General features: G+C 38.0%; 1 protein-coding gene across 1 annotated transcript in view; it reads left to right on the forward strand.

The window, feature by feature from the left end:
- Window positions 1-24,698, forward strand: part of EXT2 (exostosin glycosyltransferase 2) — a 94,067-nt gene that overhangs the window by 49,389 nt on the left and 19,980 nt on the right. The window contains 3 exon segments of the mRNA XM_038405950.2: window positions 3,956-4,121; window positions 4,124-4,141; window positions 19,643-19,809. Coding sequence (XP_038261878.1) covers window positions 3,956-4,121; window positions 4,124-4,141; window positions 19,643-19,809 — 351 coding nt within the window.

The raw sequence follows: 24,698 nt of genomic DNA on the forward strand, positions 1-24,698 counted from the left end.
GCTTATGCTCTAATAAATTTGTTAGTCTCTAAGGTGCCACAAGTACTCCTTTTCTTTTTGCGAATACAGACTAACACGGCTGCTACTCTGAAATATGTGCTATATTGTTGCCAGTTTTTCCTACTAAATAGTATCTTGGAATTGTTAACCCTTCTGCCAGGATATGGACCTTCTTCCACACAGCCTCAAGTTCCTAGAGCCTCCTCCCTGACCCTGTCTGTCATGTGTCCACCTTCTCTCCCTTCAAGTCTTTCTTTAATATGCACCTCTTTCCATTGTCCCTTTACCACCTGATAAAGTAATGTTGCTCAACAAACATAAACAATTTTTTCAAAAAATCATGGAACTCCTAAAATATGTTGTAGCTTCACTGCTTGCTTATTCCCTTTAATCTCCTTCCTTTGCTTATACTTAGATTGTGAGCATTTTGGGGTAGAGGCATTGTATTAGCTGTGTGTAGCATGTTATTGGTGCTATACAGATGTTATAATGTGTACAGTGATTAGCTAGTTATAGAATAATTGGGGTTGGATATGATTTCTCAGATGTCAAATCTCTCTCTCCTGCATCCTAGCAAGATTGATTTTGTTATACTTAACACACCTTTGCTCCCTCGCAGATGAGATTGGTATCAAGTGCAGTCTTAGATATCTTTAATGGTGGGGTTTTCCTTGTCCCATTGCCTGCATTGCTTTAACTGCTCTTAAAATAAAATCATGTTGCATTCAATAAGGAAGGAGCAGAATAATGTTCCAGCGTGTTCCTGTAACAAGGGAAAATGCCTTACTAGCAAATGGAACCTTTTTTTTTTTTTTTTTGCTTGTGGCAGTCACGCACAAGCCAGCTGCAATAGCTTGAATCCCTTCTCATGGACTCATCCCTTTAAAGAATTCTCATACCTCACCAACTTCAGGCCAATCTCCCCAGCCCTCTCTCACATTGTGGGTTCCAGTCCTTGGGCTTTCCATGTTGTCTGTGGAGAGGCTTGCGTAACAACTCAGACAGAGTGATGTGAGATCGCTGTTAGGAAGCTGCCATTTGCAACCTGATACTGCTTGCCCATAAAAGTGATTCACAATAAACAAACTGTCAATCTTGGGTTAATTACCATGGCTCTTGTAATGAATATTACATGGGAGGGATGAAGAGGGGAAAGGATTGCCATATCCATAGCTGAGTGTCAACACTTTGTCATGGAAAGTGATAAATGATCTCTCCACACTACCTCTTGCTCTTCTTTCTGACAGTGAAAGTTCAGATGGGCACCCATAATAATGATGGGACTAAAACAAATGTTCCCTCACCGTGTCTACTTCTCCAGTTGCCAGTGGTTGGGAGTAGTCATATTGATGCCATGATGCATTTCATGCCCTGCTGCCATAATAGAGATTTAATTAGGTTTCTGTTGAGTTAATTGCCTGCATTGTTTGCCCTTTCCCAGCAGAAGACTGGAAGACTCAAGTAAATTATGGAGGTTTGAATTTGCCCAATTTCCTGCAGAAAGTGGGGTCAAGAGGTCTGAGACTGTAGACACACCTTCAGGCAGGCAGCAGGGGGTTGGCTCTTAATGGCACTTCAGAGATGCCTAAATGCCTTTTTGAAATGTTTCTCTCAAACAAGGGGCCTTGGTTTTCTTTCCCCATTAGGTTCTAAGGAGCAGAGTTCAAGCTTTTCCTTTACTTGGACACCACTTACCAGGAGCATAAGATGAAATAAACATACTACTTTTGAGAGATTACCTTTCTTTCCCTAAGAAGATCCTGTAGTGAGGCAGTATTGTACTTTGGACAGAGAGTAGGATCAGTTGGAACTGACATGTCATGTTTAAAACCCTTGATTGTTGCTTATGTTCATGCTCTTTTCGCAGGGGTTGTCTGTATATATATTGTGAAATACCTAGCAGTTTTAAATGTTTTTTTTTTAAGTAGTGTCAGAAGATGATGATAATCGGAGTAATCCTTGCAAATTAATTATTTACTATTTCTATTACCATAGAGCCTAAGAGCCTGAAGTCAAGGACCAGGGCCTCATTGTGCTTGGTGCTAACACATTCTATTAAGATATACTGCAGCCAGAAAAGAACTTGCACAATAGAGGAAACTTCATATGGGAGCTCTTAATTTGGATGGTGGGGGTCACCATTAAATAATAAAAAGGATATTGTCTATAAGATTACTTCATCAGTTATTTCTTGTTGTTGGGCAGAAATGCAGGATTTTCTTGGCACTGTATTGACTATGCAGCTAAACCCCTGCTGCAAGTATTAATACAAGCAGGCTTGTGAAGGATGCACAAAAAAGATTCTCAATATTAAAAGGATCATTTGGAGAAGGTGGGAAGTTGGGGAAAACTTGATATTCAGGATCTTTGAGAGAAAAAATGCAGTTTTTGAAGTCGTTCATTAAAGATCTAATGAGGTTGGCCGTGCTCTATTCAAGTTTAGATTGTGATTCACCCTAGAAATTCTTGGGACTGCTCCATAATCAAAAAGTTCTACCCCTGCACTTCAGGTCCCAATAAACATTAAAGAAAATAAGCCTAAAAACTGGCATTTCAGAAAATGTGAACATCTGAAATCTGTTCCTGCATATGTCAACTGCTAGTATCTCCAAGACAGACCAATAGACATGCAGACTATTTTAGTAGTGTAATGGCATCAGGTAAAGGTGGATAAGGCAGCCACCTTGGAGGTGTGAGGGGGGGGGGAAAACCCCAAATTTCTAAGGAAATGGTGAAGCTCCATACCTCCTCCCAGCAAATATGAGCTGATAACTTTGGGTACGTAAAGTTTATTTTTCTCCCAATACTAGCAGTATGTATTTAACTGGGGTTTCTTACAGTATTGCAGGAAAGTGTTGGCAGTTATTGGGCAGTGTTTCTAGACTATTAGAAGTGTTCCTAGTTCTTTGTCGGCTGAGATTCAAAGGCTTCCCTGCAAAGAGTGTCAGCTTCTCCTTTCCCAACTCCCAAATCCTTTCTTTTCCCCACCTCCAAATAGGTCTTATTTTCTCCTCTGCTTCTCTGTCCTAGCCTGGATGTCAGCATCTGAATAGCAAGCTGGAATGAAAAATTGAGAGTCAAAATGCCTGCAGTTTCATTCCCATCTAATGGTTCCTTTGCAGCAGCCTCCCCCCACATCTTCGGCTCCAAATGGAGTTGGCACACTCAGCAAGAACAGAGTTGTCTGTCTTGTCTCTTGCCAACTGAGCTGACTTCCTTATGCTTGCAGTGCATTGAAATAAGAGCTTTAAAGTCTTAAAAGGGACCCCCTAGTTAAAATTCAGATGGAGTAAATAACTCTCTGAAATCGATCTTTGCGTTTCTTATAGGGTTTTCTACTTAACGGTGTAATAGCTTTTCTTTCACACAGAATAAACCTAGTCTTGTTGAAATTAATATTTTATTGCTCTTTATTGTAATGTCAGCATTTGTCTTTTTTATTTGTGTGCCCATTTTGTGTCAGGATTATGCATTTGCTGTTTTTAATTCTATTTCCACTCTGAAATGGTGGCTCAGAGCTGGCTCTCTGCTTGTTGGCCAACGACTGACTATAAAAAGCAAAATACTTCCAAGCAGAGAGTAGCAAATGAGAACTGTGCCATGCTAGCTGGGTTTAAAATGTGTCCTACTTCCTTTTCCCCAAAAGTCTTTCAATCCCTTCTGCTCCATTTTTTTTTTTTTTTGAAGCCCATCACTTCGTACAAAGTCATTGTCAGGCAATGATAGAAATTGACATTAGGAAATGGAGTTTGGCATGAAGGTTTTACAGAACTGTGAATTATGAAAAAGAAAATCGGACTTTTTGAAAGGTTACTTTTCCCAAGAGTTAGGGTGTTGACCAAAGACCTACCTTAACTAAATTTCAGCTCTGGTACTTACATTCTGACTGCCTTCATTCCCCTTTTATAGTTTTAATTGACCCTGATCTGATCCAACATCCTCTCTGCTTTTACAGAAATGGAGCAGTGTGAGCAACCCACTCTTCCTTCCATTAATCCCCCAGTCTCAAGGCTTCACTGCTATAGTCCTGACATACGACAGGGTGGAAAGCCTCTTCCGGGTCATCACTGAGGTGTCCAAGGTGCCCAGTCTATCCAAGCTGTTAGTCGTCTGGAACAATCAGAAAAGAATCCACCAGAAGGTAAGGTATGCATGTTGGAGGGAGGTGGTACGTGTTAGAGTAGTGGCAGAACACCTACTGTACATCTAGTACAATGCAACCTCTCTTTTTATGTACTTTTAAACATAAACTATTTTAAACCATTTTGTAATACTTCTCAATTAAAAAAGTACGTTTTCATGACACTTTTTTTAAAGTTGCAAAATACAAAAGGCCACATTACGCTTTTAAAGATCTGTGCTGGTGTTGCCTTTGCCAGCTGATGATTCAACAAGAGCCATGCAAATTTCTCGGTGGAGGATTTTTTTTGCTTTGAGTGGGGCGGGATGGGAAGCCTTAATTTGTCTACACTAATTTGATTTTTTTCTACAGACACTATTAATCACAGTGAACACTTGTTCCACTAAACTGTTCTCTGTAACACAGAACAAATTGACTTGATTCAAGAATGCAGTTTGGACATTTGTGGTTATAAAATAACAAACATTTTGACTGATGGAATAAAAACCTGAGACATTCGTGTGTCCAGAAAGAAGTTTCTGGGACATCGGTTTCATGTAAAAACTCTAAGACTGTCCTGATAAAAGTGAGGTGAATGGTCTCTTTTATTTAAATATTTGTTTAAAACACAGATGTCTCTTTATATCAGTGACGAGCAAACCTCATGGAGTTTGGAGACTTTTGACCCTTGCAGTCTTATTTTGAGTTCATGGGTTTATAAATTATTTGATGCTCATGAACCTTTTTTCATGTCATATAAATCCATATTATTTTCAAGGCAGATTTGGTTTCAAAAAACATACAAAGAGAAGTTTTGCTCTGTATTGGAATAAGGAGCTACCTGCTCCAAAAATCAGAACACAAGTAGGTGCCCTATAGAGTGTCTGTTTAGAATTTTTCTTCCTCCCCTTCTTTATCTTGCAAGCTCTCGTATTTTTCACTCTATTTGTTTTCTGTTCTCTTCCTCCATTGAATTATTTCCTCTGATCTCTGTTCCCTTTTTTCAGTCTTTCCTAACCTGAATGTGAACTCTATGATGTTAGCGTGCAAATTAAACTTTCCAGCCCACAATGTTTGAGTGACTTTGAATTTAAGAAAATAATCTTACCTCTCATTTAAGATTCCATGGCACTTTTGCAGGAGTCAGGCTATTAACCCATTGTCCTGGCCCATTTCCAGTTTTGGTGCATTGCATTCTGCCTCTTTATATTCTTGTTCCAGTTTAAATTGGACACAGTATTCATTTCTTGTCTCAAATGGTTGTTTAGCACTGCTGTGTAAAACGCACTAGATGTGATTGCCCATCACTGATAAATGAAGTTATTACATCTAGTTGTGGCTGGTAATCATTTGAGATTAAAAGTGTTGCATATAAATGGAAGGTGTTATTTTTGTGTACTCTGAAGTTTTTATTGAAAACATATTCATAACATGTAGTTGAGCTATTACTCCAGTAGAGTAAACACTGCATATACCGTGAATATAACAAAAAATATTGATTTCTGCCCCAAATGTATTGTTTCCATATATTCTTCCTGTAAGGCAGGCAAGGGAGAATTAAAACAAATTACTGATTTGAAAAATTTCATATTAATAATCATTTTATAACCTTAGTGATATAAATTCTTTTTATAGGCATATACATTTTCTGTCTTCCTTATGTTTGCTCAGGTATTATTAAATCATAATCATTATCTCCAAAAAGAGTGAATTTGCCTGTGAAACTAATGATCATAGGTCCCAGTTGAGAGCTTTGGTTATTGGGCTGTTATGTTCAAACTGGTCTTGCATGGTAGTAAATACATGTTTTAATAAATTATGTTTCCTCGTGTGGCTCTTTCTCCCCCCTTTGTCCATTTATTTTTAACACTTTGATGTAATCTCCTGGACTGCAGCTGAGGAGAGGGCAGTTTGAGTAAGTTAATTTAATTTGTTTTAATACAGATCCATGCAGTGCGTTCCACCTGGCTCTTCAGGGGGTAGCAGGCCTTGGCTGCACTTAGTCACTCGTTCAGTTTGTCTATTAGCAATTCTAATCCTTGGACTTCAAAGCTTTTGCCATTTATAGCCTATTAAAGCCAGGAAGTTTCTGATGGATTAGGGCAAGGAATGAGTTTGAAGTTTGTAATGTGCACCACTGTCACTGAAGGTCTAGTATTATCTACGGTAGTATCAGCACTTTATGGCTATTCTGTTTTAATTGATTATTGTAAAGCTGGGACAGTTAACATACTAGTGCATCAAACGCAGGATTTCCTGGTCATTGCCATATAGGGGACGTATTTCTGGGTCTACTGTACAAAGGCAAATCAGGGCTTCTGCTGTTGGAGCCAGTGGATTTTTCGATATGCATATATGGTGGCTGGGATGAAAACATGAAAGTAATTTTCCCTTGGGATGACCTGCAATAATCCAGATTTGAACCCAGGTCTCCAGAGGCAAGGCTAGTGTGGTGCTACACAAGCATGTCACTAACTTTCCCACGTCCGTTCCAAAGTAATTTTATAAATTAAAACTATACCAAATGATTTTCCTGCTTAAAATTATCAGTCACTTTGAGACTGGGTTGTATAATCAAGGGTTTTATGACTAGAATATTCCCAGTCAGCCCCCAAATTATTAATAGCCTAAGTAGAAAGATAAACTTTGCAATGGATCCTAAAAGTCAACAACTACAGACTCTGTCAGACCAAGGATTGAAAGTAAATTCCAATCAAAGGTCCTCTATCAAGAATGTCCTGCTTTTTGGCCCCTGATATAAGAATTTGAAGCTGATCTTAATTGCTGCTATGTGATACAGGACAGATGGCATCTCAGATATGTGGGACCCAAACTCTTTCATCGGTCTAGTTAGAAAGATATAGTGAAGTTGCAGTTGATGATGCTTCTGAGGAACTGTCCCAGATTGAGATGTCAATAGAGGAGATTTTAGAACTAACTGGTAAACAGTAATAAGTCAGCAGGACTAGATCACATTCCCAAGAGTTTGAAGGAATCAGACATGAAAGTGCAGCACTACTAACTATAGTATGTAACCTATCATTAAATTAGCTTCTTTACCATGACTGGAGGATAGCTAACATGACACCAATTTTTAAAAAAGACTTCTGAGGCAATCCCGACAGTTACCAGCTGGTAAGCTTAACTTGAGTACCAGGCAAATTGGTTGAAACTATAGTGAGAACAGAATTATCAGACACATAGATGGACACAATTTGTTTGGGAAGAGTAAACACGGCTTTTGTAAAGGAAAATTATGTCTCACCAATCGATTAGAATTCTTGAGGGAGTCAACAGATATGTGGACAATGGTGATCCAGTGTATATTGTCAGGTTTCAGAGTAGCAGCCGGGTTAGTCTGTATTTGCAAAAAGAAAAGGAGTACTTGTCAACTGCTGGAAATGGCCCACCTTGATTATCACTACAAAAGGTGTCGTTCCTCTCCCCCGCTCTCCTGCTGGTAATAACTCGCCTTTCCAGATCACTCTTGTTACAGTGGTATGGTAACACCCATTGTTTCATGTTCTCTATGTATATAAATCTCCTCACTGTATTTTCCACTGAATGCATCCGATGAAGTGAGCTGTAGCTCACGAAAGCTTATGCTCAAATAAATTGTTAGTCTCTAAGGTGCCACAAGTACTCCTTTTCTTTTATTGTATTGTGTAGGTGGACTTTCAGAAGGCCTTTGAGAAGGTCCCTCACCAAACAAAGGCTCTTAATTAAGCAAAGTAGCAGTCATGGGATAAGAGGGAAGGTCCTCTCCTGGTTAAAACACAGGAATCAAAGAGTAGGAATAAATAGTCAGTTTTCAGAATGGAGAGAGGTGAGTAGTTGTGTCCCCCAAAGATCTTTACTGAGACAAGTGCTGTTCAACATATTCCTAAATGATCTGAAAAAAGGGGTGGAAACAGTGAGGTGGCAATATTTGCAGATGATACAAAACTACTCAAGAAAGTTAAGTGCAAAACCTACTGAAGAGTTGCAAAGGGATCTAACAAAACGGAGTGACTGGGTATCAAAATGGAAGATGAAATTCAGTGTTGATAAATGCAAAGTAATGCGCATTGAAAAAAACACAATCCCAATTATAAATTCAAATGATTTTTTGTTTTTTTTTTTTTTTTTTTTTTTTTTCTCTGGGAGTCTAAATTAGCTGGTTACCACTCAAGAAAGAGATCTTGAGTCTTATGGATAATTCTCAGAAAACATCAACTCAACATTCAGCGCAGTCAAAAAAGCTAATGATGTTAGGAACCATTAGAAAGGGATAGATAATACAGAAAATATTATAATGCCACTCACTATATAATACATGGTACGCTCAAATCTTGCATACTGCATGCAGTTCTGGTCGCCGCATCTCAAAAAAGATATTGGAATGGAAAAGGTACAGAGAAGAGCAACAAAACTGAATAAGGATATGGAACATAAGAATGGCCATACTGGGTCAGACCAAAGGTCCATCTAGCCCAGTATCGGTCTTCTGACAGTGGCCAATGCCAGATGCCCCAGAGGGAATGAACAGAACAGGTAATCATCCAGTGATTCATCCCTTTCCCATCCCAGCTTCTGGCAAACAGAGGCTAGGGACACCATCCTTCCTATCCTGGAAAATAGCTATTCATGGACCAATCATCCATGAATTTATCTAGTTCTTTTTTGAACTCTGTTATAGTCTGGCCTTCACAACATCTCCCGACAAGGAGTTCCACAGGTTGACGGTGCGTTGTGTGAAAAATACTTCCTTTTTTTGTTTTGTTTTGTTTTGTTTTAAACCTGCTGCCCTATTAATTTCATTTGGTGACCCCTATTCTTGTGTTATGAGAAGGAGTACATAATACTTTACTTTCTCCATACCAGTCATTTTATTGACCTCTATTATATCCCCCCCTTAGTCATCTCTTTTCCAAGCTGAAAAATACCAGTCCTTATTAATCTCTCCTCAAACACAGCCGCCTTCTATACCCCTAATAATTTTGTTGCCCTTTTCTGAGCCTTTTCCAATTCCAATATATCTTTTTGAGATGGGGCGACCAGAACTGCGCGCAGTATTCAAGATTCGGGCGTACCATTGATTTATATAGAGGCAATATGATATTTTCTGTCTTATTATCTATCCCTTTCCTAATGATCCCAACATTCTGTTCACTTTTGACTACCGCTGCACTTGAGTGGATGTTTTCAGAGAACTATCCAAGATCTTTCTTGAGTGGTAACAGCTAATTTAGATCCCATTATTTTTATATGTATAGAGGATTATGTTTTTCAGTTTGCATTACTAGCATTTATCAACATTGAATTTCATCTGCCATTTTGTTGCCCAGTCACCCAGTTTTGAGAGAATCTTTTCTAACTCTTCACAGTCTTTGGAACTTAACTATTTTGAGTAGTTTGAGTAGTTTTGTATCATCTGCAAATTTTGCCACCATGCTGTTTACCCCTTTTTCCAGGTCATTTATAAATATGTTAAATAGGACTGGTCCCAATACAGACCCTGGGGGACGACACTGTTTACCTCTCTCCATTCTGAAACTGACCATTTATTGCTACCTTTGTTTCCTATCTTTTAAACCAGTTACCAGTCCATGAGGATCTTCCCTCTTATCCCATGACTGTTTACTTTGCTTAAGAGTCTTTGGTGAGGACCTTTTCAAAGGCTTTCTGAAATCTAAATACACTGTATCCACTGGATCCCCTTGTCCACATGCTTGTTGATCCCCTCAAAGAATTCTAGAAGATTGGTGAGGCATGATTTCCCTTTACAAAAACCATTTGACTCTTCCCCAGCAAATTATGTTCATCTATGTGTCTGACAATTTTGTTCTTTAGTATAGTTTCAACCAGTTTGCCTGGTACTGAAGTCAGCTTACCAGCCTGTAATTGCCGGGTCCACCTGATCCCTTTTTAAAAATTGGTGTCATATTAGCTATCCTCCAGTCATACAGAAGCTGATTTAAATGATAGGTTACAAACTACAGTTAGTAGTTCTGCAATTTCACATTTGAGTTCCTTCAGAACTCTTGGGTGGATACCATCTGGTCCTGGTGACTTATTACTGTTTAATTTATCAGTTAGTTCCAAAATCTCCTCTATTGACAGCTCAGTCGGGACAGTTCCTGAGATTTGTCACCTAAAAAGAATGGCTCAGGTTTGGGAATTTCCCTCACATCCTCAGCTGTAAAGACTGATGCATAGAATTCATTTAGTTTCTCCACAATGGCCTTATCGTCCTCAAGTGCTCATTTAGCATCTCGATCGTCCAGTGGCCCCACTGGTTATTTAGCAGGCTTCTTGTTTCTGATGTACTTAAAAAAAATTTTTTTATTTTTTTTTTTAATTATTTTGTTTTGCTAATACTTTTTGAGTCTTTGGCTAGCTGTTCTTCAAATTCTTTTTTGGCCTTCCTAATTATATTTTTACACTTCATTTGCCAGAGTTTATGCACCTTTCTATTTTCCTCACTAGGATTTAACTTCCACTTTTTAAAGGATGCCTTTTTGACTCTCACTGATTCTCTTACTTCGTTGGTTAGCCATGTTGGCACTTTTTTTTGGTTCTCATTATGTTTTTTAGTTTGGGGCATACATTTAAGTTGAGCCTCTATTATGGTGTCTTTAAAAAGTTTCCCCTAAGCTTTCAGGAATTTCACTTTTGTCACTGTACCTTTTAATTTCTGTTTAACTAACTTCCTCATTTTTTGTGTGTTCTCCCCTTTGTATTCCCCCGTTAGAACAGCTTCCATATGAGGAGAGATTAAAAACTCTGGGACTTTTCAGCATGGAAGAGATGGCTAAGGGACAGTATGATTGAGGACTTTAAAATCATGAATGGTGTGGAAAAAGTGAAGAAACAAGTGTTTACTATTTCACATAACACACAAACCAGGGGTCACCCAATGAAATTAATAAGACAGCAGGTTTAAAACAAACAAAAGGAAGTAGTTCTTCACACAATGCACAGTTAACCTATGGAACTCATTGTCGGGGATGCTGTGAAGTCCAAAGTATAATTGGGCTCAAAAAATAATTAGATAAGTCCACAGAGGATAAGTCCATCAATGGCTATTAGCCAAGATGGTCAGGAGCTCTGGGATGGGTAGGGAACTTGCATCACTTTTCGGTGTGTTTGAATACATTTGTGCTCCTTACTTTAACACATGCAATTATGGAGGCCAATTTTCAGAGGCTAAGAAAACCAGTGTCCGATGAAGTGAGCTGTAGCTCACAAAAGCTTATGCTCTAATAAATTTGTTAGTCTCTAAGGTGCCACAAGTACTCCTTTTCTTTTTGCGAATACAGACTAATACGGCTGCTACTCTGAAACCTGTCTACTCAGTGTTGTTGCATGACTAAACATACCTTAGTAACTGCCATATTCATACTCTGAGACTTCTGTAAGGGAGTTGTAGCCCTCAGACTTGTTCATGTGAAATAGGCAAAACTGGATGTAGCACTTGGAAAAACAGTGTTGATATAGAGAATTTCTAGTCTGAATATCATAGGTGCTGGAACTAAAGGTACTGAGGATGCTGCCACAGTCCCTGGGTTGAAGTGGTTTTCATTATGTACAGGGTTTACAGTTTGGTTCAATGGCTCTCAGTATCTCCATTATAAAAATTGTTCCAACACCCCTGTGAATACTGGAAAGATGGCATGTCTTCCTTAAAATAAGAAATTAAAAGTATTTAAACAACTCTTAAATGAAATGTACAAAAAGAGCAAAGTTCTTTAATTATAATACTTTGCATACTTCATTTACTTAACATTTTTCATCTGAGCATCTCAAAGCACTTGGCAAAACACACTGAGCTATATTCCCATTTTACCGTTTTAGATAGTGAGGTGAGAGAGGTTAAGTTTGGTGTGCAAGGTCATACAGTGAATCATTCGTCTTCCGCCTGTTCTAACATGATGAAAACCATGTCAGTGAATCAGAGCAAGGGATAGGAACCAGGAGCCCTTATTTCTAGATTTGTGTTCTATCTGTAATAGAACATCTCCCTTGTGGCATTTTTTGTTTGGAATAATAATAATAAATAGGGCTGTTGATTCATCACAGTTAACTCACATGATTAACTCAAAAAATTAATCGAGATGAAAAAAATTAATCACAGTTTTAATTGCCCTGTTAAACATTAGAATACCAATTGAAATTTATTAAATATTTGTGGATGTTTTTCTACATATACTGATTTCAGTTATAACACAGAATACAAAGTGTACACTGCTCACTTTATATTATTTTTCATTACAAATATTTGCACTGTAAAATGATAAAAGAAAGTATTTTTCACTTGACCTCATACAAGTACTGTATGCAATCTCTTTATCTTGAAAATGCAACTTACAAATATAGGGGTTTTTTTGTTACATAACTGCACTCAGAAACAAAACAATGTAAAACCTTAGAGCCAACAAGTCCACTCAGTCCTACTTCTTGTTTGCTAAGCAGACAAGTTTGTTTATATTTACGGGAGAAAATGCTGCCCACTTCATATTTACAATGTCACCAGAAAGTGAGAACGGGCGTTCGCATGGGATTTTTGTAGCCGGCATTGCAAGGTATTTACTTGCCAGATACGCTAAACATTCGTATGCCCCTTCATGCTTTGGCCACCATTCCAGAGGACATGCTTCCATGCTGATGATGCTCGTTCAAAAAAGAAGGGTTAATTAAATTTGTGACTGAACTCCTTGGGGGAGAATTTGTAGGTCTCCGACTCTGTTTTATCTGCATTTTGCCATATATTTCATGTTATCGCAGTCTTGGATGATGTCTTAGTACATGTTGTTCATTTTAAGAAAACTTTCGCTGCAGATTTGACAAAAATGCAAAGAAGGTACCAATGTGAGATTTCTAAAGATAGCTACAATACCTAACCCAAGGTAAATCTGAAGTGCCTTCCAAAATCTGAGAGGGATGAGGTGTGGAGCAAGCTTTCAGAAGTCTTAAAGGAGCAACACTCTGATGCAGAAACTACAGAACCTGAACCACCAAAAAAGAAAGTCAACCTTCTGCTCGTGGCATCTGACTCAGATTATGAAAATAAACATGCATCAATCCATACTGCTTTGGATTGTTATCAAGCAGAACCTGTCATCAGCATGGACACATGTCCTCTGGAATGGTGGATGAAACATGAAGGGACATATGAATCTTTAGTACACCTGGCCTGTAAATATCTTGTGATGCTGGCTGCAACAGTGCCATGTGAACGCCCGTTCTCACTTTCAGGTGACATTGTGAACATGAAGCAGGCAGCATTATCTCCTGCAAATGTAAAAAAAGTGTTTGAGCAATTGGCTGAACAAGAAATAGGACTGAGTGGACTTGTAGGCTCTAAAGTTTTACTTTGTTTCATTTTTGAATGCAGTTTTTTGTACATTTTTCTACATTTGTAAGTTCAACTTTCATAATAAAGATTGCAGTACAGTACTTGTATTAGGTGAATTGAAAATACTATTTTGTTTTTACAGTGAAAATATTTAATAAAAAATCAAGTGAGCACTATACACTTTGTATTCTGTGTTGTAATTAAAATCAATATATTTGAAAATGTTGAAAATATTAAAAAATATTTAAATGGTATTCTGTTATTAACAGGGCAGTTAAGCGTGATTAATTTTTTTAATTGCTTGACAGCCCTATTAATAATAATTTATTTGGATTTGAATTTTAAGATGTGTAATCTTGAGCTGTGATTTTATTAGATTCTGTAAAGTAACCTTAGGTTGGGCTTGACCAGTGCTTGAATGGAAGACGCATCCCCCCAGCCACTTTCCTCCCCTCCGAAAACCAAAGTGCTTACGAATAGTGGCAGTGATCATAGAATATCAGGTGGAAGGGACCTCAGGAGATCATCTAGTCCAACCCCCTGCTCAAAGCAGGACCATCCCCAATATCTGCCCCAGATCCCTAAATGGCCCCTTCAAGGATTGATCTCACAACCCTGGGTTTACCAGGCCAATGCTCAAACCACTGAGCTATCCCTCCCCCTCTTCATTGCTAAGCCTGTGCCCCAGTGTAGCATTAGATTACATGCTTTAGATGACTCGGGAAAACAAGATCCCGGTCCCTTGCCTTTGAACCCATGTCATGAGCAATGTTCTAGGAATAGAATGTAATTGCAGCTGTAGAAGAATGCACTAACAGCAAAAAAAAAAAAAAAAAAAAACAACTTTTGAAGACCCCATGAAATTTTGTGGCATTTGTATTTAATTTCTTGGTAAGAGTGGTGGATTTTTGTTTTGAAACAAAATTGAGAAGAAATTCCCTGGCTGATAACCATTTAAAAACATGTCTAATTTTGAATGTAACCCCCTTTTCAGTGCCCCTTTAAATACATCTCTCTGGTCCTGCTGTCACTCTTGACTGCATGCGATATGAACCCATATGTAAATGGGTTGTCAGCCCAGCTGTAGTGCCAGCAGACAAACATGACTTTACATGTACGGTATTAATAAAAAATGGTTTAAAGCTTTGAAATATTATAGGAGAAAGTAATGTTTTTCACTCACTCTGCATTTACTAAAATAAATATTGTGGTCTAAGTGTCTGCTGCTGGAATATTTGTGTAGGCAGAAATGTTTTCTTTAAAGTCTCTCCATCCTATCAAATACTTCCCTCCTCCCTTTTTGCTCGCATACAAGTCTAAATTATTGGTTTTGAAGTTTAAGAAAATACATACAGCATGTGATAGAAGTTTCCAACAAGTTTTCATCATGTTAGTTTTAGGCAGAAGAAGAGCCTCTCCCCTCCAGCATCCCCCATGTTTGTTCTCAAGCCTATGACTTTGGAGGTGTTTACTTTGGATTGCTGTGGCCATTTCTTGTGCTGCAATTTCATATATTCATGGTATTACATAGTGCCATCAACCCAAAGTGCTGCTCTAAACTATATTTTTTTAATTAAGTGTTGAGATTGGCTTATTTAGACATTAATATCACCTCCACTATTGTTTGTTTGGTGGATACCTTGGACTAAAAGCGTGGATGGGGTAGACAGGACAAAGTTGTTAATACTTGCCCTTCTACAGTGTTGTGTCTTTTAGTTTTTACACAACATATGTAATATGAAGGAACCACACAGGGAGATACAAATAACCACGTTTCCTAAGTGTATGGAATGTGGAAGGCCTAGTTACAAATACACACTGCTGTTCTAGCAGGGTTCTGGTGGCTTTCGAAACATAGAAGACAGGGGCCTTTAGAGGGCTCACAAACTATTTAAATTGGTATTACCCCATTCATATACACAAGTGTTTTCCTCTAAAAGATCTCAAAGTGTCTTACAAACATTAAACCTTACACCACCTTTGTGAAGTAGATGCATATGATTATAGATAAAAGGAAACAGAGAGGTGTAAGTGACTTGCACATTATAGAGTAACAGTAGCAGAGCTGTGAATAGAACATTAGAGTCCTTGCTCCTAATAAATGGTTCTAACTATTAAAGCTTGGTATCTCCTGATGTTAGATGACTAGTAAAATGAAAAATGTATTGGAGTTTTTTTGAACAGTACTAGGGAAAAAATGTTCTCAATGCTGAATCAGACATTGAGTTTCAATGACTTTTTCCTTATAAAAGAATCTGTGATTAGCAACCACTGAATGGAGGGAGCTCTCTTGCACTATGTTTTAAGTCATGGTGGTAATGGTTAGGATTAGAGACCCAGCACTCTACTCAAATCAGTTGGATCATCAACTATCATGGAGAGCAAGGAAGACTAGTTATTTTAGAACATCCATCTTTCTAACTAACTTAAATAGAGAAAGTAATCAATACAACTTTATTCCATATTTGTTTAGACACAACATTGCTCTAAGCTGTGCAGAAATCATCTGTTGCTCTGAGAATTTGTATTAAAATACAAATAATTGCCATGAAAAATTATTAGTCTTCTATTCATAAAATAATAGCAACTCTGTTTCTTTTGTTTTTACAAATGGAAAGTGAAATTTAGAATTTGCTTGCTGCAAGGACTTTGACTGGAATCTAACTATAGCAAAGGATTTCCTAAAACTGTTTTTGGTTAGAACAATGCAGCTTTCACCTGCTTAACTACTGATGACGTGAATGGCTGAGAGCCAGTTGCTTTTGTTTAGCACTGTAGTATGTAGGTGCTGGATGAGTGTGAACACACAGTTTGATTGCTATTCAGGGATAAAAAGTTCATACGGATGAATTCTTCACCTATTCTCAGAGCCCCATGGATTTTTTCATTTCCCCCATATTACTTTATCCTCCATAGCTTTGAGACCCCAAGTCACTTGCTGCCCCCTTTCAGCTGATGACTGATTGTGACTTACTTTGGAGACTGCAGATTGAGTTGTGGTGCTGACAAGCTGAATGTTGCAAGTCATTTGAGCACCCACAAGTGTTAATCTCACTGCCTTCCAATACAAGGAGGGAGAGAGAATGGAATCAGAGGTAAACCACTTGTCTGCCAAAGGCAGAGCATGGGTCCCACAAGACCACCCAGAAAAAAATGAATTTTCCAAAATGTTTGTGCGGGTTTTTTTTTTTTTTTTTTTTGTTTTTACGGTTTCAAGTCTCAGGGTAGGAATCTGAAATCATATTTCCAGTATATATCATGCATTGCTTCTTCTTTCTTTTGGCCACTCACACGTGCCAACCCCTCCTTCCAAAATATCTTACCAAGAAAAACCTGCTCCTGAAGATTCTTCAGTGTGGTTTGGAAGGGGTTTTTTGTTTTCCCAGTAAAGTAGTCTTGTGTTTGGATGCCAGTGCTTATGAACTGTGCAAAGCTCTAGGAGTTTTTTGAGTATTGTATCAGCCATAAAGTCTGAGAGCTCTAGCTGATAGTGAGAGCATGCACATTCACCCACAGTAGCATGCTCCACTCGTGTGAGTGTTGGAATGAAGTGGCTATGTGTTCCCCAGTGGTACTAGCAGTTTTACAGTGTGTCTGCTCTTTTTAATTAGGTTCTGAACTCATTTTAATGGCCTAACTGTGGGAAAAGGGTAAATGTTTACTTGCAAATAGTAAAAAGAAGCAGAGCTGGAACTCAACTCTGGGGGCTGATTCTGGACTACTATGGAGTTGGGAATGTGTACATGTATAGTTTGTACATCCCTCCCCACTGCGTTCATTGTCACTGCTGGCGACATCCAGTCTTGATTTGAAGACTTCAAAAGGAGAATCCACCACTTCTCCTGATAGTTTGTTCCAGTGGTTAATCACTCTCACTGTTAGAAATAAGGTGCATTTTTTAAAATTTGTCGGGCATCAGCTTCCAAAAATCGGTTCTTTTTGTGTTTTCTTCACTCAGTTGAAGAGCTCTTTAGTACCCAGTCTTTTCTGCCTGAAGGCACTTGTACACTGTGATCAATTCATCTCTCTTTTTGATAAACTAAACAGATTGCGTTCTTTAAGTATGCCACTATTTAAGGCATTTTTGCCAGCCTTCTAATCACTTTTGTGGCTATTTTCTACAGCTGCTTCAGATTTTCCACATCCTTTTTAAAATGTGGACACTATAACTTCCAGTCAGTCTCACCCCAAAAGTATAACACAATCCAATTGCTGGAAATTGAAGCTATATAAATTCAGGTGGGAAGTGAGTCATAAATTTTTAACAGTGAGGGTAATTAACCATTGAAACAATTTACTAAAGGTTGTAGTGGATTCTCCATCCCTGACGATTTTGAAATCAACTGGATATTTTTTTTCTAAACGCTCTGCTCTAGGAGTTATTTTGGGGAAGTCCTGTGGCCTGTGCCATACAGGAGGTCAGACTATGATCACACTGGTCCCTTCTGTCCTTGGAATCTATGAATGCCCTATACAAAGGTAAAGTCACCTCCCTGCTTTTACTCACTTCTCTTCTCTTTAGATATCCAAAGATCACATTAGGCTTTTTTTGCCACAGCATTGCACTGGGAGCTCATGTTGAGTTGCTTGTCAACTGTGATCCCTAAATCCTTTTCAGAGTCATTGCTTTCCCAGACAGAGTCCCCCGTTCTGCCAATCTTTGTGCCCTCTGCAGATTTTATATTTGCTTTGAGGTCATTGAAAATGTTGAATAATGTCAGGTCTACTACCAGTCCCTGCAGTACCCTGTTAAATGCATCCGCATTCAATTATGATTCCCCATGGACCTTATGAGGTCTGTCAGTTAGCCAGTTCTTAATCCATTTAACATGTGCCTTCCTACTTTTCATGGTCTTGTATCTTGTTACTCCCTTGCCTACTCCACTGCACCATTAATACCAATCTTCAGTGTCCAATTGTCTGTTCTCCCACAAATGTCTGTATCATCTTCTACACTCTCTTATGCATCCTCCTTCATGCGGTCACTATCCTCTGTCTCCTCATTCCAATTGTCCTAAAAAAAAGCCTATGACTGCAAACGACTAGCCCGCCAACCTTTGCTGGGTTGTGGAGTAGGCAAGGTTAGCTATATATTTATTTTATTTTAAAAAGCTTTAGATAATTTGATACTGTTGCGAACCATCACTTGTGCAATAGTAACCATTGTTAACCTTTTGCATTAGAAAGATTGTTTCTGAACATGCAAATTTAGAAAATGAAGAGTTGATGCTCAATATTGAAATCTTAGTTCTATTACTTCGTGCTTGTTACAATATTTTTAATTACTCAAGCTGTCTCTGATAGAATAGAATACGTTATGCAACAATAGATGCAAGTGTTGTATGTTGTAATATATTGTAATTGCAAATAAGTGTTAATACAGTTGTTTCAAATACCAAATTTAAGCACAGAAACCCAAACTGTAATATTCTCATATAAAGTTGACATGCTCCATTTGCACATGTATACTTTATTACTAGTTAAACCATTGTGTATATTTGTCAGTTAGTGTAACAGGGTGCCTTACTTTTCACCCCACTTTCAGTGGTGGAAATCTCAAAATGTACTTTTAGAATTCTTTTTTAGCTTGGTTTAATCCTGATACTTTAATTTATGGGGGTTTTTCTTCTGAAAAATCTAATTTTCTCCTATGTGATAATTCAATTTGTAACCATTAATGGCAATGAACTTTTTAGCTATCTCTGTTGCATTTAGAATTTAGCTTTGTTTGGAGCTGTAAAGAGTAAACTTCCCTTTCAAACTTTTTATGGCCTGAACAGATTCTGATGTAGGTGATTACTTTCTGCCTCCCTCAATTCTCCCTACAGTTTCAATTGGATAAAATATTCTTATTTGCTTCATGTCTTAAATTGTCACATAGTATTGCTATGTCCTGTTAAGCAGTTCCCACGTACCATGCCAGTGATGGCTGCATTTCAGTGATAGGCTTAGTAACCCCTGTGTATATATGTTTGTAAACATCTTAATTGCACTGTGGAACTATAACAGGTTATCTCTCTTGTTGTTGTTTTTGCCTAGTTGAAAATAAGATATAAATCAAACACCCACAACGTTTTGTGAGGGGTTAGAATACTGAGGGAAAAGTGAAGTTGAGGATGGGACACAGTCTTAATAAGAATCAAAATGTAATGGTGAATTCTTTCTCTCTTAATGTTCCTCCTCAGACTCTCTATGGCCAAAGGTTCGGGTTCCACTGAAGGTTGTGAAGACTGCAGAAAACAAGCTTAGTAACCGCTTCTTCCCCTATGATGAGATTGAAACAGAGGCAGTCTTGGCCATTGATGATGATATCATCATGTTGACGTCAGATGAACTGCAGTTTGGTTATGAGGTAAGAGGATTACTTTTTTCCTCGCCGTGTTATGCTATCTGCCTAACACTGTGTGTATATATGAGAATCACATGGGGAAAAGGGCCAGATGAGCTGGTATAAGTCGTCATAGCTCCATTGACGTCAGTAAATCAGTGCCAATTTACGCCCACTGAGGATCTGGCCTAAAAAAGGTTGGGGGCTCATGAATTTTTGAAAAGCCTTTTAACTATGGTAAAATTCTTAGCCAACAGTAAATACCTTGTAAATGGCCTGTCAGTGCCATGAGTCTCCAGAAAATTCTGTATACTTTAAACAAATGAAATCCCTGCTAGGTGGGAATGGAGTCTATGGCTCTTCGAAGTAGCAGCCGTGTTAGTCTGTATTCGCAAAAAGAAAAGGAGTACTTGTGGCACCTTAGAGACTAACAAATTTATTAGAGCATAAGCTTTCGTGAGCTACAGCTCACTTCATCTGTAGCTCACGAAAGCTTATGCTCTAATAAATTTGTTAGTCTCTAAGGTGCCACAAGTACTCCTTTTCTTTATGGCTCTTCAATTTCAGTAACTTCTATTGGCATGCCAAGTCACAGAGGTTTTGCCAAAGTTAATACCTCAGGTCTGTGTCTATGGGAGAGCTTCACAGTAAATAAAGTTCACATGTGTCTGCCCATCTTGGATTTGGTGGGTCCAGCTGTGACAATTTGTTCTGTGAACAATAGAAATAAATATTGTCACATTGATCTAGAATATTTTTAGCAGCTAAGTACCTTCAAATAAATGATTCTCAGTAAGCATAACACCTGAGCTATGCTAACAAATGGGAATCAAATGTGACTGAAAGTTTTCTGTTTACTGGTCTCTTAGATCAGTAGACAGCAGTTGCTCCACTGGATAGTACCTTATCTACACCTCCTTTCTGTATGAAGTAGTGGACAAAGCAAGGTCTAGAGGTTAAGTATTAAGAACAGGAAAGGCCTCCTGAGGGGCAAGTGCTTTAGCACTAGGTGTGGCACAACAAAAAGGGGGATTGATATCGTCTGTCAAATGGGAGATACACAACACACATGGTGGAGCAGTGAGGACTCAGTGGCTGCTGTTACAGTGATAGTATCAACAAATAAAAAAATAGAGTCCAAATCAATTAGCCATGGCATTAGAAGGAAGGTGAAATTTTCAAATCTGTACCTGAAACATCTGTCAAAATGACCACACATTTAAACAGAAGTAGTGAGTTTCACTTGCTTCTGAAATTTAGATTTTAAAGAAGGGGGTTGAAATTTCTCTTATGGCATTTATTTTCTCCTTCCTTTTTTATATTTGGTATATGACTCAGTATATAGAATCTGACATTACTATAACACTTGTGTACAAACCACAATGCTCTGTGTTGTGGAAATAGAAGACTTTTTTCCAAAATCTAGTATTAATAGAAATATTGAGTAAATTAAAATTTTCTTTTAAAACCAGGTCAGGAAAGGGTTTTGTTTTTTTTTAAATGTATGTATGTATGTATGTATGTATTATTTACACTTTGCTGGAGAATGAGGAGTCCAAATAAAATGACACTGGGCTTAATGCGTGAGAGCTGGACTGTGAAACTGAGTTAATTTCATTGCCCAGAGTGAAATAACAAAAATCAAACAGCATAAAAGACTAGAAAGTAAAATAAATGTTGCAATCTGTTTGCTGTTACTAATCTAACCTGCTAACATAGGGTTTTCAAGATGTATAACTTTAGTATCCCTTAAATGCGAATCCTCCCCACGTGAGAGACTTTTAGCCAATTACCAGGTTTTGGATTCAAGAAGTTATTTGTGGAAACTTAGATATTAACTTAAACATAACATTTTTTTTTAAGTAGTGGAGACAGAGTACCACATATCGTCACAGGGAAATATATCCCTTGGGAGTGTAACAGTTACACGTTAGTATGTGAGACATGAAAGGAGAACTAAAAGAAGACAATTATGGGAAGGATTCTTTATGGCCATGTTGGTCTTTTCTATACTACATTTTCCCCTTGATGGTCCCCCCCCCCCCATTGCTAATGACAGTTCCTCTCCACCATAAGAAAGTCTGCTGCCCTGAGCATTTTAAATTCTGTACTGCATAGAACTGTTCTGAAAAGGGTTAGATAGCAAAATGGTGACATCACTGGCAGCCATCAGAGCCCTATCTATATTAGTGCTTCTACTCTTGCTACCAGCTGTGGGGCTGAACTGGTGATAGTAATGGTGGAAAGTATTAGAGGAGAAAAATGTAATGTTAACAGAGCTTCTGACTGGTGTGCAATGTAAACACTGTCTCCGTTACCAGTTTAATTCTTATGTCACCATAAGTCTGGCTCAAACTGAAACAAAAATAAATTCAAGAAAACCTAAAATGTATCCTAAGTTCCAAAATGAGCCTTCACTACTGGTGGTGCAAAGCTCTGAGGGCTTCTGTTTAAAGACACTACTGCAGGTGATCTTAGATTGTATTTCAGCAGGAAATCATAATAATCAAAAATAAGGAGCGTGCACATCCAAAGAAGTAATACTTATATAACAAAGCACGCCACAGGTGTTAAGTCTCTTATGTTACCATGTTAGGAGATTATTATCCTCATGGGGAAAAGTGTGGCAAAAAATAGTGTACGTGACTTTTTCAAGTTTACAGTTACTCAGTATCAGGAATTTAAATCCAGTACTCATGATGCCCCATCAGCTCTAACCATTAGACCACGTTATCCAGTCCAGGGCTTGTCTGCATGGAGACTTAGTGAATGGCAAGCCAGTGTGTGACTGTATAGCACACTAGGCTGTTGTGTGCTGAGTTGCCATGTTTGAAACAGCAGTATGTCAAAGCATACAAGGGAACTTCTAGCATACAATAGGTGACTTAGTGTTCAGCAGGCTAGTGTACTGTAGATTTACACCTTGGCTTGCTGCACAGTGATTCTCCATGTGGAGAAACCCTTATTTGCCTGCTGTGGGCCAGATGCTTGGATTTCAGGACTGCCTGAGTAACAGCTTGCATGGGTGAATTTAGCTGTTTCGATACAGCATTACTTTGTCTGGGAGACATATTTTGCAGTCCCCCAGTTTAACTGTAAAACCATTGTAGTATTTAATACGCTGCCATACAGATAGAATAGTAAAATACCTCATCAAACATGTAACTGAAGCAAACCCAAGGCTAGTTTGAATCAATATATTTTTAGATTACTAGTTTTTATAAAAATGCTGAATCATACAAAAGTATGGCAACTTATTTTACTTATACAATTTTTCTTCTTAAGGTAGCGGGGTGATACAGTTCCTGCTCTTCAGCCCAGAAATCAGGGACTGCAGATTGATCTTCTCTGGCCCTGAGTGTCTTTGACTTGCTTGACAGGCCTGAACTGGCTACCAGATGTTTAAATTGTCCTCAGCCTGTGATAATTTATTTATCTGTTTATGTATTTTACCAGGAAAGTATCTCTTGAGTTCTTGACTCATTTGCAGGGGAATCCAGAGGGAATAGTAGCAGCATATAATGTTACAAGAAAGTTTTCTTTTAAAAGTACGTCTGCTTCTGCTTCAGTCACAAGAAGCATTTGGAAACGTGACATTTAGTTATTTTCTTCGCTTCTCCCCTCATCCTTGAAATTCTGTTTTTAAACATGTGGCAAAACCCCTCTGTCACACAGACTTATGTGGATGTATAGAGTAGGATCTTAAAAAATAAATTAATAAATAAAACTCAAAACAAAAGCCCTACAACTTTGATCTCCATACAATTTCTGCCATAAAAAATTGTAGTAACACTCAGTGTCAGACATTTTTTACTTGTTAAAAGTGAACTTTTACAGTTCAATGATTTATTACATAATGTAAAAACTATAGGAGCAAGCTGTTCCTGTCTGCTGCTGTTATAAGGAGGTATAGGAATACCTAAAATATTGCAAATTGAAATAGGATCTCTGTAGAAACCTGTGACAAAACTTCACCAAAGTAGAGGTACTAACAAACTAAAGTACTAAACAGAACGAGACAACTTTTCTAACCATTCATTAGCCTCTGCTATTTTCATTTCAAGGCAGATTACTAAAAAGTCAAGAAACTAAATAATTCAGATTATCATAAAAAAAAAAATTGAGGGAAATCCATTGGTTTTTACTTTTGAGCAAGGGACTTGGAGCCTGCTCTTTAGGATACAATTGGGTTGTTGTGTGGTCTCAAGGCAAATTGCTTAATCTTTCTGTGCCTTGGTTTGTCCATCTGTAAAACAGGGATAATAGTTTCCAAACATGGATTTTTGGGAGGACTTGTTAATACATATTTAGTACTTTCCAACTTCAAAGTACTGTATAACCATTTAATATTAAAGTAATAAGAAAAAAATAACGTAAGATGGAATTACTTTATTCCTTCCAAGCTATTTTTACTCTGAAGACTTTCAGATTGCGTGTTCTCTGTATGTACCCTAGAAAAGAGTTGGCCACAGTTGGTTGGAATTGTAAACATATTGCCTGCTTCTGTAGATGGCTGTCTTGCCTTACCCCAAGGTTCACTTTGAAGGTCACAATTTTTCTGCCATACTTCAAAAGTAAAAATCATGGCCTGCTCATTGATGAATTTATTACACCCATTACATCCGTATTAATCAAAAAGTGATCTTAATTAAAGTTTTGGATAGCCCCAGTAAAAGGCTGGTTCTTAGCACAAACTTTCTCCCCTTCAAAGCAGGAATAATGTAACCATTTGCTTTCTAAAAGAGGATCTGTATGTTATGTTATGTTTGGAACCTACATGCCACCCTTGAGACGTCTCTAAACTAACTCTGCTGGATCCATACCATTCACAGAGATTTTGTTGCGGTAAATTTTTTTTTCTTCAAATTGGAATCATGGAAAGCATCCATTGTCTTGGTCTGGGATTCTTATTT

This window comes from Dermochelys coriacea, chromosome 6 (genome assembly GCF_009764565.3).
Source record: "Dermochelys coriacea isolate rDerCor1 chromosome 6, rDerCor1.pri.v4, whole genome shotgun sequence".
Lineage (NCBI taxonomy): Eukaryota > Metazoa > Chordata > Testudines > Dermochelyidae > Dermochelys > Dermochelys coriacea.